This window comes from Anas acuta, chromosome 5 (genome assembly GCF_963932015.1).
Source record: "Anas acuta chromosome 5, bAnaAcu1.1, whole genome shotgun sequence".
Lineage (NCBI taxonomy): Eukaryota > Metazoa > Chordata > Aves > Anseriformes > Anatidae > Anas > Anas acuta.
In genome coordinates, this window is record NC_088983.1 from 46,092,960 (window position 1) to 46,106,569 (window position 13,610).

General features: G+C 51.4%; 2 protein-coding genes across 16 annotated transcripts in view; both read left to right on the forward strand.

The window, feature by feature from the left end:
• Nucleotides 1-3,353, forward strand: part of CRACR2B (calcium release activated channel regulator 2B) — a 41,366-nt gene extending 38,013 nt beyond the window's left edge. For all 14 annotated transcript variants that reach the window (XM_068684510.1, XM_068684507.1, XM_068684508.1 and 11 more), the window contains 4 exons: nucleotides 23-137; nucleotides 1,436-1,543; nucleotides 1,884-1,960; nucleotides 2,791-3,353. In XM_068684510.1, coding sequence (XP_068540611.1) covers nucleotides 23-137; nucleotides 1,436-1,543; nucleotides 1,884-1,960; nucleotides 2,791-2,875 — 385 coding nt within the window. In that variant the 3' untranslated portion in view covers nucleotides 2,876-3,353. The remainder of the gene's footprint in view (nucleotides 1-22; nucleotides 138-1,435; nucleotides 1,544-1,883; nucleotides 1,961-2,790) is intronic.
• Nucleotides 3,354-8,818: 5,465 nt separating this feature from the next.
• The window catches only part of CD151 (CD151 molecule (Raph blood group)), a 29,189-nt gene continuing 24,397 nt past the window's right edge, over nucleotides 8,819-13,610 (forward strand). Inside the window, exon 1 of one of the 2 annotated variants that reach the window (XM_068684522.1) lies at nucleotides 8,819-8,984. The gene's annotated coding sequence lies outside the window, so the exon portion shown is untranslated. The remainder of the gene's footprint in view (nucleotides 8,985-13,610) is intronic. The other variant, XM_068684521.1, reaches the window with a different exon arrangement.

The following is a 13,610-nucleotide window of genomic DNA, read 5'->3' on the forward strand; positions in this document are numbered from 1 at the left end:
CCCGTGGTTCTGTCGGGCTCAGGTTCCGCAGCATCACCAAGCAGTATTTCCGGAAGGCGGATGGCATTCTGGTGATGTACGATGTTACGGCCGAGTGCTCCTTCACGGCGGTGCGCAACTGGATGAGCAGCGTCCAGGTGAGAGCGGCGCCTCAGCTGGCACTGCTGGCCCTGCTGCCTCTGCCTGCCCCTGGTCTCGCTCCGGTGAGGGACAGAGCGGTGTTCATGGGGCCTCGGGGGGTCCTGGTGGCCTTGGGAAGAGGAATTGTGGAAGCAGATGTTGCGGGTGCTGACTGTGATGGTATGGGACTTGTTGAGGGTACCACAAAGCCAGTGGCAGCATCTGTTTCAATGCTGTGGTAATCCCACCCGTTTTTACCTGCAAACTCTCATCGGAAAGCATTCATCCGTGGCTTGTCTCTGCAAGCAGAGACAAAAATACTTCTGTATAATTTAAATATGTTGTGAAATAGTCAAGAGTTGGTCTTGTTTGCATCATGTTAAGTCTCAAAAACCGAGTCCTAAATGGAATAAATAAGCGTAGGTTGGAGGCTTCTAGTACTGTAACTTTCACAGGCCTGTTGGGGGAGAACAAAAAATATATATCTATTTCTTTGGGATTTAAAAGATCAAGGGTTAAGATTTTTCAAAACTAGGCTCTGAAAATCAGGCTCCTTTCAGGAAGGTTAAAATGAGCACTCAGAGAATCAAAGCACCCCAACTCTGTAACCTTTAATAACCTCTCCTCCTTTCTTTCTCCCATCTTAGTATTTTTCTTGCTTTGAAACCTAAAGTCTTCAGGTGGTGTAAGTCATCCAGGGCAGTCAGATTTGGAAATAACTTCCAGCCCCATCCTGAAGGCTTACTCTGGTGATGGAGCTGTAGGGAGTTTTACCAAAGGTAGTGGGCTCCAGGAATCGCCTAGAAATAAGTTACTGCAGAGACTGTAAGAGCTGGAAGCTGCTCGGCCCCTCACAACTTGACCAGAGGGTTTTCAGCAAGGGATGGCTGAGCGTAGAACAGCACGGCAGATGAATAGCACTACACAGACAGAAACAAAATTTAGGACAGAAGTCCCACCTGGTCTTAAATGCAGTTTGCCCTATAGGCTGCTGGACTTTTCTCTGGGCTTCTTATTTTCCAGAGAATTTATTCCCTGCCTCCCCTCTCTCAGCATCCCGGCGGCACACACCAAACATTTGAAATATATTCCCATGGTTTAAGCTTCCTTCCACAAGTCCCTGGGGCTGTTTGAGGAACGTCCCCTTAATGTGCTTGGAGGGAATATTTTGGCAGCTCCTTCAGGGCCCCTAATCCTGCTGCCACTGAAGGCAGTGGCAGAGCTCTTGTTTGCATGAGCTGGAGCAGGATTTGCTTCGAGATATTTCTGTCCCTCAGCCGAGTCCCCAGGGTGCTTTGCTCTGTTTCTTTTGCAGGAAGGTATCGAGGACGGAGCTGTGGTCTTTCTGCTCGGAAATAAAACGGATGCTGCACAGAGGGAGACCCGGCACGTCCCCAGGGTGGAGGGGGAACGGCTGGCGAAGGTGTGCCTCTGTGCCCCCCTGCTCCGCCTGCCCGGCAGCCGCCCTGCAGCTGGGAGCAGAGCAACCGGGAGCCATTGCCCAGTGCGGTGCCACATGCACCGAGGTCCCCGACAGCCCTGGGGGCGTGCTCGTGCACTGCTCTTGAGGCTCAGTGCCTCCTTGCAAGGATGTTTAGTATTGTTTTTTTTTCCTGAGGGGAGGGCAGGTGGCTGCTTTCCCACCCGCGGACCCCCGCGATGCACCCTGGTGCTGAGGGTGGGCCAGCTCCCGGGGCTGTGGGTGCGCGGTGGGGTGAGCTGGTGGCTGAGCTGGGTGCGTGCTGTGCTGTGCTCCCTGGCAGGAATACAAGGCTGTCTTCTACGAGTGCAGTGCGATGACCGGCTATAACATCATGGAGCCCATGCTGCACATGGCCAGGTCAGTAACGGGAGCAGCCCCCCTGGTATTTTCCCGGCTGTAGGTCCCTGGTGCGGGCTCTCCTAGGGAGTGGGCAAGGAGAGGCGCTGTCAGACTGACTTTGCCATGGCACTAAAAGCACCTGGAGCAAAAAGTTCTCCCCCACTGACTCCAGGGCCCTAATCTGTGGCTGGAGAGCACCAGGCATAGACTGGACATTGTCACATGCAAACCTTCCTCTGGTGAAAAATCAGGAGCCAAATTTGAGCACTGCATCACAAAAACTGGGTGTGCTATCCCAGATTTTAACTTGGCATTTTCACTTTGCAATCCACATGTGCTTCTGGGGAGGGTGGAGGGGTTCTTCTTTACTAAGCGTTACAGAGACTGTGATATTTTGGGAGTAACATTTTTCTTGCTAAGGATAAGATAAGGTTAAGGGGGATACTTGTAAGGCTGAAGGAGGTTTGCACTAAGATTTTTAGTTTTTAAAGAAGCAAGTGTTTTTGAAAAATTCTTTGAAATCTTGCGAGAAAAATATCCTTTTGTTTTCTTTTATCCCTCCCCCTCCTGCTGTAACGCCTCTGTTAAGTTCACAACAGGACTTGGCTGTTTATTAACTGGGACGATTTACTTAGACAGATAAATGATGTGCCCCATAGCACACGCCTTCGTGCTCATTTTGCGTGTGTGGTTTATGTAGCCCAGCTCCCAGGGAAGCCCAGTCTTTGGTCCACTCCCTTCTTATACTCCTAACTGGCCCTGGATGATGGCCAAGGAGCGCAGTCAGGTGCCACAGCAGGAGTAGCTGAGCAGTCTGATGTGCTCTCGATCCGTGCTGCTTGTTGCAGGTTGCTGACAGCACAGGAAGACAGGCAGAGGGAGAATGCCCTGCAGCTGGAAGATGTCAGCAGGAGGAGGGGGTGCTGCACGTAAGGCACATCGACATGTCAGCAAGAGACGCGTGTCAGCGCCAGTTCGTGAAGCTGGGATTCCTCCGGAGCAAGCTGAATCCAATGGGACTGGGTCTGCAGAGACCTAGGGGAGCCGCAGCTTTTCCCCATCTGGGAATTTCAAGGCACTAAACCAGGCCAAAATGTGCGTGTGATCTGTACTGCTCCATCTCCCACCTCTCACACAGCCCTGGTCTCTGCTTTCTCAGGGGAACTGGGCTAGTTTTGGCACAAGATGCACCTTCTGTCCACAGTGGTCACTTCCGTGTAAAATGCCATTTCCTTCTGTTTCTGGCACCGTGGCCTAGCAACAGCATGGAGCGTGCAGTGGGAGCTGTGTTAAATGGATTATTTTAGTGTAAGAAATAAAGAGAGAATTTTAAATTTGGGCTAACTCTAGGTAGTGATCCTTCTGTCTCAGAGCATCCTCCTCCCCTCGGTTCTGTCGGAGCAGAGCCCAGCCGACAGCTTGCTGAGCTCACTGGGAAAGCCTCCGTCCGTCCCTGCAGGATCTGAATCGGGCCCCGCACTTGCTGGGAAATTTGCTTTAACTTGTCCCCACTGCAGTTAACTGATTCCATGTGCGGACACATTATGAGCTGGTAAAACCATTCATCCCAGCGCCTTTCCTCGCTTTGCTACCCTCCTTCTCGTGCTGCTTACAGGACACAGAGCATTGCCCTGAGACTCGCGTGTGACCGTGGTGCTGGTACCTACTGCAGGCGCAGTGCTGTACCTAGCGGGGCCATATACAGCCTGTTTTATGGCTGCATGCCGCCTGCTTCCTCCTATTCTCTTATCCTTTCCTGAAAGGTCTCCAGCGGGTAGGAGCTGACATATCCGCAGTACATACATGGCCTGGAGCCGCCTCAGCTGTGAAACGTACCTAGAGGAGCTTTCCCTCCCTTTCCTTATAAAAGGCCCAAGCAAGAGCAGGGCTGAGGTAGGATCTGGCCCTACACGTGCCCCTCTTGGCTGCTCTGGCTCTGCAGGACACTGCACAGCCACTGCTGTGCCTGGGCACGGAGCCCCTGTGTCCTTTGGGGTGTGATGCTTTCTCTGTTTCACAGCTCCGTTGCTCTTAATGCCTTGTGGGTTTCTCCTTGAACCCGTTTCTGCATGTGACTGAAATCTTGGGCACACGCCATGATAATGCAGCTTTCCTCTCTGGGGATAAGGCATTTACTCTGACCCTGAATGTCCGTTTATGGCACAAGTTTTTCTGGGAACGTCCCAGGCAGCAATGTGCTCTGAGTCACCTACAGCCCATGAGCATTACAAAGAATTTCCAGGGTTCCTCCCTTTGTCATTTAATCCTGAAATCAAAGAGGAAGATTCTTCGGAAGAGCCAGATTCCTGATTAAAAGGAGTAGGAGTAGGTAAAATGTATTAAGTTTCTGCTCGGTCCTTGCTGCTGGCTGGCTGGGGCTCATGCTGTTGTACAGCTGGTGGGTTTAACTGCACACATGCCTTGCAGGGACCAGAAGCGGCACCGAGAGCTGGTGTTTTTGGTCCAGGCACATCAATAACGCTAACATTTACTGCAGCAGCATCCCGGCGGGATTTGGGAAGCTGTTGCAGAAGGAAGAGAGCAGCATCCAGGCTGCTAACGTGGTCTGAACGTGCACCTCCCACGCTGCGTGCAAAGCACATGAAAGATAAAGGAGTGAAATGTAGCTGGCACACGAGGATGGGACACGGTGTGTATTACCATCATCGGTGTTGTCATACTACAGTAAAAACAAAGAACTACCCCCTTTTCTTTTTTTTTTTTTTTTTGGAGTACAACCTTAAGTATGTTTTCTTAGTGTGCAAGCAGAGTGCAGACAATAAAGACATGCTGTCTTGCAAATGGTTGTGTTGAAAGAGGTTTTTTCAGGAGCTGCAGGAGATTCAGTTGCCTTTTCTAGTTGCCCACTGTAGCATACAGCGCTCAGGAAGTGCTGAGTGCTCTGTACCCAGTGGTGGCACACACAGGAGGTTTGTAAGTTATGAAAGGAGGGAGAAAGTTGCTCAGAACCCCTTGTTTCAGGGGCAGCACGGGAACAATTTGTCTCCTGTCTTTTTTTTTTTCTCTTTAAAGCAGCCAGAGCCTGGCTGATAGGGAAGGCAGAGCAGGGAAGAGGGAACTGGGAGAACCAGGGCCATTGCAGAGCCTTCCGAGAGGGCACGTTGTCTCCTTGCATCTACACGTGTAGAACTAGACGTATTTAATAATATCCCATACATCCTGCTCACCAGAGTTAGGAATTTCATAGTTCTTAATCCCTGTGCCCTATGTTTGTTTCGATACACTTGTGTATTTACAGAACTATCTACCTGTAGCTCTGGCCAAAGCAATTAATACTCATTTCTCCTGCTACAGCCAGCACAGGGAGCAGTTAACTATACCTTTTTTAGCAGGGACGAGGTGGAGTTTTGTTTCACCCATGACAAAGTGGCACAGAGGCTGAGCAGGTTGCACTTGGACGACAGTAAGCACCAGGGTGGGGTTTATTCTGAATGCCAGACCCATGCTATTTTCTATCATCAGCAGATGTTCAGCCACTTCCAGGAATGCAGGGCTCATCACATTTAATGGTTTCTTGGGAAGATGAACAGCGTCACTCCTAACATCTCCCCTTCCTCCTTCCTTACTCAGGCTTTTATTGGTGAGCATGGTGCCCTATGGAACAGGGCTTTGGTCGCCCCGGGGCAGCTGTGCTGGCTGTGTCCCCTCCCAGCCCCTGCTGCACGTCCTCGCTGCCAGGGCAGCATGAGAAGCAGGAAAGTCCTTGGCTCTGTGTAAGCACTACCCTGCAACAATGAAAACACCAGCGTGTTATCAGCATTATTCTCATCCTAAATCCAAAGCACAGCACCATACCAGCTACTATGAAGACAATTAACTCCATCCCAGCCAAAATCAGGCTTTCATCAGAATCTCTCCTGCCTCTGAACGGGAGCCCTGGGAGCAGCCACACTCTGCAGGTGACTGATGGAAACTCCAACATAAATAAAAAGCAAGTAATAGTGATACCCTAAGGTGGTATGAGACAAGGGAGGATGAAAAATAGACCCTGCTTGAGGGCTTATTCCTGCACTGCGTTGGCTGCGGTCTCTTAGTGGACAGGTGACTTTTTGCACATAATCTGTAAAGCATTTTGGAATCCTATCACAAGAAAATACACTTACAGCCTGAGAAGCCTATCCTGGCACATGCAACGGTGCAGCTGTGTACACAATCAGAGCTAGGAGCAAAGGAGAAAAAAACAGCTGCTCTGACAAGCAGCCACAGTCCCACAAAGCCCCGCATGCAGGCAAAGGGACCCTGCTCTGCCTTGTGTTTCACTTGTCTTTTTTTGTGTTAATATGTTAAGGATAAGCACAACAGGATTAGCCTGACAGCTTCTATTTCAAAAGGCAAAGCAGGGCTGAAGAGAGCGCAGTAAGCCATGGGACTAGGCTTAAAGCTTTCCCATGGGACAAATGTAGGAATCCCAAACGCTTGGGATGTTTGCTTTCTGCTGCCTGTGACTGTGATGGGTAAAATACTGGGGGGAAATGTACTCAGCCTGGGGAATGATAAATGGCATTGCTAGAAAATAAACAAAACAAAACAAAAAAAACAACACAAGGGTACTTGAGGATCCTGACTCTCTGCTGTCACCTCCACTTGAACAAACTGGAGACATGCAGCATCTTCCACCCACCTCACGTGCCTTCTGCTTGGGACTGGAGCCCTTGGGGGGCTGACCAGGGTGCCTGGAAAGAAACCGGGCAATGCAGGGCTCCCCTTGCAAAGGCTTGCACCATCCATCAGCGATTAAGCACATGCAGCTGGCTTTTTCACTCTGGCTTCATGGAGTGCCTCTGCTCCTTTCTGGCAGCTTGTTCCTGGGGTGCTGCTGGCACCCCGAGGCATGCCAGGTGCAACTGCTCACAGGTGCTCACCAGCCACTGTAGAACCACTTTATTCCTGCAGCTTGAACTCCAAAAGAGTTTCCACCTAAACACATTTAATCTGTTCCTATGGGGACCATGGAATCCCTTCCTGGATTATTTTCTGACCCTTACCATCTACTGTTCACATACTTTCACACTCTTTACTTGTTAATTGCTTAGTGCGTGCATACATATATGCATATATACAGAACAAATACTTAAGCTTTGGTTTAAATGTGTCTTGTAGCTTGTGCTATCTGCACTTAAATACTTTATTTGTAAATCTGCTCAGCTCCAGTAAGATCCACAGTGCTGCAGCTCAGGGCTTGGTTAGCTCGCTCAGCCTGCTCATTACTTATCTGTTTCTGAGTCACGGTGAATTTTCAGTTGGTGCAGTTGGAGTAATCCAGCTCCAGACTCCCCAGGCTCGCAGGCATGCTTTGTGTGCGTATCAAGCCAAGTGGTTTAATAAGGCCCTGATCCTGCAAGCACAAGAGTTGCCTGCTTCTTCTGAAGTGACTAGGCTATGGTAGAACTATGAAAATTACAGTAAATTGAGTTTTTTTTTTTTACAAGGTTAATGTATAATTAAATGTTCACAGGGATTACATTTGTGCAGTTCTGGGTAGAGGTAGCGGTGGTGGGTCCTACAGGTGAGACAGCAGCAACCACAGCCAGCACTAAAATGGCAAAGTGCTGCAGAAAAGCCCTGCAGTGCCGTTCCCTGAGTGATGTGACCTTGCTGCTGGGCTCCTGCGTATTCCTGTAATGAACTGAGGAACTGGGGAAAAAGGGGTTTCTGTGGTATAGCCCGCCTTTACGTGCAGGCTTCCCCGAGCACGCCACTGCCACACAGACAGCAGTTGTATCTAATCCTGCCCGTTTGCTGACCCAAATCTGCCAGGGTGGGAGGCTGATCTCTTTCTTGTTTGCACATGAAATCTCCAGACACACGGGGAGAAGGCAGCAGCCAGGAGCAGGAGCGCTCAGCACCCCACTGAGGAGGGCTAGGGGCTGCGGTTGGTGCCTGTGCTTGTGCTGCTGCCTCCTGGCTCTGCCACACACCCTCTGCAAGAAATCTCGGTGTCGGAGCGTGAGCTGATCCCCTGGGGCTCTGTTTAATCACTTGGCTCTCCAGGAGCCCTAAACTAAAGCTTCAGATCCCGTGGGCAGAAGGGAGATGGGAGCTGTTTGTTTTTTTTTCCCTGGCGGTCTTTTTATAACGCTGCCTGTACTTCACACGTAACTTCATGCCATTTTGTTTTCACTTTTGGAGGCACGGAAAAACCCGTACCTGTATATTTTACTCATCCTGCCCAGCTCTGTGTGAGGCAGGCTGTTCTCTGCTGGTTTTGGTATGATGGGATCCCTATTTAAACCTATCCCTTCCCTCTGATCACTGTGAATGGGATGATGCTAAGTAATGCTGAACAAAACCATAGTGGAGAAAGTCTCTCATAGCGGTCTGTACAGGGCTTCTTCAGCTGGCTGTCTTGCTCTCCTGCCTTAGGAGTGTGATATAAGTTTATTAAGTGCTTTACTTGCTGGGAGGGCTGAGGCGATTGCTCAGTTGGGCACAGGGGTCTCTAGGTTACAGACTGAGGAGGTAGGTCTGGTAGGTAGGTTTTCTTCCTCTCTTCTCACCTACCCCTAAAAATCCGTGAGGCCCCCCAGCCACCGGGTTGGGCTCTGGGACTGGTCCCAGGAGGGCTGTTACTGGGGAGGATCTCCCGGGACTGGGCTGGTCCTGGAGAGGTGTTGGACTGAAGTCGAAGTGAGGTAATGGAAGGATGAGGCAACGTGCCAGTCAGGGCTTGATGTACAGGGTGTCTCACGGAAAACTCTTTAACCAGCAGCTCTGACGCCTTAAAAAAAAAAAATAAAAATCTGAAAAAGAGCTGGAGTTCGCTGCAATGTGGTGCCTGCGGCAACGGGGAACGGCGGCTGAGGTAAAGGTGGCGAGAGGCAGAGGTCGCTGCTACCAGAGTGCTCTTACAGCCTGTTAGGGCGGCGGCGCCCGCTGGGTGTCCCGGGGCTGGGCTGGGCAGAGCCGAGCCGAGCCGTGCCGAGCCGGGCCGCCCTCTCTGCCTCCTCCTCCCCTCCTCGCTGCCGCCCTGCCTTCCCTCCCTGCCCGCTCCCCGAGGAGCTCCGCGGCCCGGCGCTGAGGGGTGAGGCGGGGCGGCCCCGAAATGGCGGCCGGGCGGGCTGAGGGGCGGCGGGGGGGACGGGGACGGGGACAAGGGGAATTGGGGCACAGCCACCGGGCGGGGAGGGGGCTGGTGTGCCGGGTCGGTGGTCGCCAAAAGTCAGCGTTGGGCACAGCACTCACGCCGTGCTGGGCAGTATTTCTAAAGGTGTTTTCCTTTTCCTTGACCGCGGAGGAGCTTTGCACGGTCTGCGCGTTAGGAACGGTGCTCAACGTTGCTGTAATCCTGTAAAACAGCACTTCTTCCTCCAGTTAAAGCACTCTTTTTGCGAAAATAAGGCTTGGACTTTAGGTTAAACTTGGCAGGACTGTGGGAAGGAGAAGCGGGGGAGAGCGGCTTACTGGAAGGCGCAGGCACTGAGCCTCTGCTTTCCTTCCCAGGCTGAATCCGCGCCAGTGGTGCGTGGTTGTTGCCCCATAGTGCCCCATAGAGCTGTTGCCGTGAGGGATCCTGCCTTTTGCTCCAGGTCATATGAAGAGTGTAAACTGCTGTAAATTTAACATAAAAATAAAATCTGACTTCTCAAGGTCTTCTGTGATTAACCTGTTGCAGTATCCTGTTGGATTTTAAAGCTATTTACCTTTTATTTCAGGCTAATTTATAGTATCCCTTAAAGTGCCTTGCAGTGCTTCCTCCGTCCCTTTAAACTGCTTTCTTCCTTGCTCTGAGAGCTTGGGCCGTGTCTGTTAGAGCAGGAGTTAATTAAAATGTCATCACCCATCAGAAGTAATGCCCAGGGGCTGCCATTTTGTTGAACCAGTTTCGAAACAAGTCCCTTTTGCCAAAATACGTTTCCTTTGCCATCTGTGAGGCTGTTGCCTGGGTTCTTGGGGGATCTTTTGGTGTGTCAGATGCTGCCTGGGTGTCAGTAGTGTGTTGCCATTCAGAAAAAAGTCCATCTCAGTCCTGTTGGACTCTTACTACTGCCAAAGATAACGACTGCTGCCAAAGATAACTAAGAGCGTAGCATCCGTCTCTGCTGCACGGTTGTGTGCTGAGGTGGAGAGACAAGGAGCCGTGTAAAACGTCTCTGCATCCAGCCAGTTGAGATGCTGACTGTGACCACGGGCAATACTAGGTGTCAGTGTGACAACTGCTGGGTAAGCAGGGCTTAGCATGCATGGGAAGCGGCTGGATTCACGTAAAGCAGGTTTTGTAAAAGCCTAGTAGTCTCTTGCATAAACTCGGGTCTAAAGTCCTAGTATAACATCAGACTTGTATGAATAAAGGGCACGACTTTAAGGAAAGTACTGATACATCTTTGTTTGACACAGCCTGTCATTCATCTGCGCTCGTTGCCAAGTGTTTGTGTGTGTAGGATGAGAAGACCGCAATCCAAAAATTGTTGGAAGCTGGGCAATGTTTGGGGCAGCATCACTTGTGCTTTACCTCAGGCATCTGGTGATGGGTCAAAGACATAGCAGTGCCCCGCATGTATGAGTTTCTGCTCTGGCTCACTACAGCTGCTCAAAGACTCCAGTGTTTTAAGTCTGGTATCCTTGCTGAGAGCTTGGGCTGTCAGGAGGAGAAGCTGGCAGGCTCAGGGCTCCTGTGTGTAACTCTCCTGAGATTACACCCTTGCTCCGTACTGTCCTAATGATGTCTTTGAGTTCCTGATCTGAACATCTTTCTGTCCATGTGCTATATTTCTGCAAAAAGCATGCTTTGTTCCAAAACTGCCGCATATGTTGGGCGGCTGATGGCTTCTGTTAAAGTTTCTTGGTAGACTCCTTCTGCAGTGGAGGAGAATCCCAGCCCTCAGCTGCCTGGTGAGAGCCCTGGCAGTCCCTCCGCTATGTTGGCCTCAGCAAACAATGGGACCGTGCCTTTTCTGTTTGCTGGAGGTAATGTGCCATGTATGACAGCTGTCCTTGTTTTGCTCTGGAGTCTGAGGTGGTTAGTCCTTCCCGCTGTATGTTTTTTGGGTGCTTAACAGCCAAGTTTTCCTCCTGTCTCAAGGTAGGTGTGTGAAAGGAGGGCTTGGTCTTAGGGACATTGCCAAGAGCAATGAGTAAGAGAAGGTTTGATGGCCCAGTTGGGACTGTGGCCCTCCTTTTGGACCTAATACACAACCCGTCTTCGGAGTTAGCAAGGAATACCAGCCTAGATGATTTTTCACAGCAGCTTTAGCTTCTCACCCTTTGCAGTAGGGAGGTGCCGTGCCAGCTGAAACTGGGCAGGAAACAGAGTGGTTTGCTGGAGGTCTGTGTTTGAGACAAAACATGACTGCATTTCCTGCCCTGCAGGGCTTCACACAATGACCTGTGCTGTCATTAGTGGGGGCTAAGATGAGGAGCTGCAGCTCTTTGTGGCACTGCTCGTCCTGCTGCTGCCGGGTGGTACTACGAGACGTAAAACACGGCTTGTTTTGCCAGACTGCAGCACGGCACGGGAGAGATGAACTGCCTCGCCTCGCTCCTGCCCTCGCAGCCTGCGTGGTGTCAGCAGCTTTGCTGACCAGCACGAGGACTCGGGGCTGTGAGCCCTGCCAGTGCAGGCTGGCACTGTCTGTAGGATTCCTCTGTTCCTCTCTTCTCCCATGGCCCATTCTCTTCCTCCAGACCGCAAATGGTGAACCCAGCCCAAGCGAGTGCTCGTGCACTGCTCTGCCAGCCTCCTGCTGTTCTGCCTTATTCCTGATGTTGCTTCTCTCTCACCACAGTAAGGCTTGCACAGCCCAAATCTGGGCTCTGCAGAAGGTATTTTTGGTGTGGCCTCCTCAAGTTTGAGCTATTGGGTGTGAGACATTCTTCAGCAGGGGGGTGGAAGAAAGCTGCTTGTAGCCCTTTGTCAAGCAAAAATGCTAGGTGGGGGTGGCTGAAGGCATGCTAGCTATCTGTCAAGGAGTTTCCAAGACACACTTTGTATTACTCCCAGCTAATAAAAGTTGTAGCACAAATCTGCAGCTGCCTACATGGTCCGTACGCAGACCAAGCAACGATCCCCTTGCTATTGACAGCCCTGAAGGGGTTCACTTGTGAGCTCTGTCTCTCAGTTGGGTCATCCCACAGGTGAATTCACTTGTTCCTGTGAAGCTTGGCTTCTGCGCTAAGGAGTGCATCGCTCTAGGAATGCATTGCTCTGCTTCTTACGCATAGGAGGATGAGGTACGTTTATGTGTTTCTGTGGGACTGCACAAAAACTCCTGGGGGACTCGAGGAGTTTCGAGGTGGGACTCAACATCTAAGTCAATGTGTATACCTGTGTGTGACATATGATCTTGCCTGGCGTTTCCAGGTCCCTTGTAAAGCAATTGTACTGTCCCTGTGGTTTTCTTGAGCCTTCTGTCTAAGGAGGAAGCTTAGGAAGATGAAAGGTGGGTGTGCTGACCCTGAAACAACAAAAAGGGGAGTTGTGCTGTTTCATGTCCCAGTGTACTGCTGCTGTCCCCCGTGGCCTCGTCAGTCCTGCTCGTGAACAGACCCTCTCGTACCCCTCCTCTCTGCTCCTGGGCTTGACACTGGGTTATCTCCAGCTGCTCCCTGAGCATGTGCACAGCAGCTGAGATCATGGAAAGCCAGAGGGAGCGTGACTCCTGGAAATGACAGCACATCCCAGCTTCCTTGGCTGCGAGGAATAGAAACCTGGTCTTCCTGCTTGTTGGAAAACCTCCGGATCCTGAAGGTGAAGGCCAGGCCTCCTTCCATCCCACTTTGTCCTCCTTCCTTTCAATGTCTGAGCACTGTTTTCCTCTTGCCGCAGCCAAGCCAGAGTGAAACAGGTGGTGTCACCATTTGTAAGCTGCTAAATTTCCCCCGTTTTCCCATTCTTCCTTCCACGTGCACTTTATTAGTACAGAGGGAGAGGCGAGGAGCAGCGGGGCTGCAGGATGCGGATGCGGTGATCTGCCAGGTCTGCAGAGAGTCTCCTGAAGCCATTTGCTGCCAGGCCCTCTTGGCAAATATCAGTGTTGTGATAGCAGCACTGCAGATGAGCATCTCTCCTTGCCAGTGCTCTGCTCCGTCCCGCCTGTCAGAATCCCCTGCCTGTGATCTCAACAGCCTGGCGGCCCGGGGAGTGAATTCAATCAGTCCTATTAGTCCCGAGCCCTGGCTGCTGCAGGGTAATGAAATTCCCGGCAGAAGGAGCAGCAGGATAATTGCTGGCTTGCACATCATGGCAGAGTAGGAGGGGTTGGGTCTGGTGTGACTGGCTGGGTCCCTGCTTTTCACTGAAATTCCTCCTGCTAGGTGGGTGCTTGTGGTTCTTCCCTGCTAGCCGGAGAAGCGCTGGAGATAAGAAGAAGATGAAGATAAGTAGCTGCCACTTCACGTGCCAGCTGGGGTCCTGAAGGTAGAGGCGTCTCTGTGTGTGTTGTATGCCTGCAGGTGTATCCTGCACTGCTCGATAGGCCCCTCGGTAGGCTGCCACCCGGCTGCTTTTCCTCCCTGCAGATCTGAGCTGCAACTTTTGTCAGCTGGGAATAGCATAAAACGGGTCTTGGAAACCTATTGATGGAGGATGTGGGGAGCAGCAAAGTGAGAGGAGACAAAACAATCTTGGGAAGGGCCGGAAAAGAGAAGTGTGGGAGGTGTGAAAAGGGATGTTGCTCGGGCCCACAGGTCGCTCCTGGCGCTCCTGACAAAG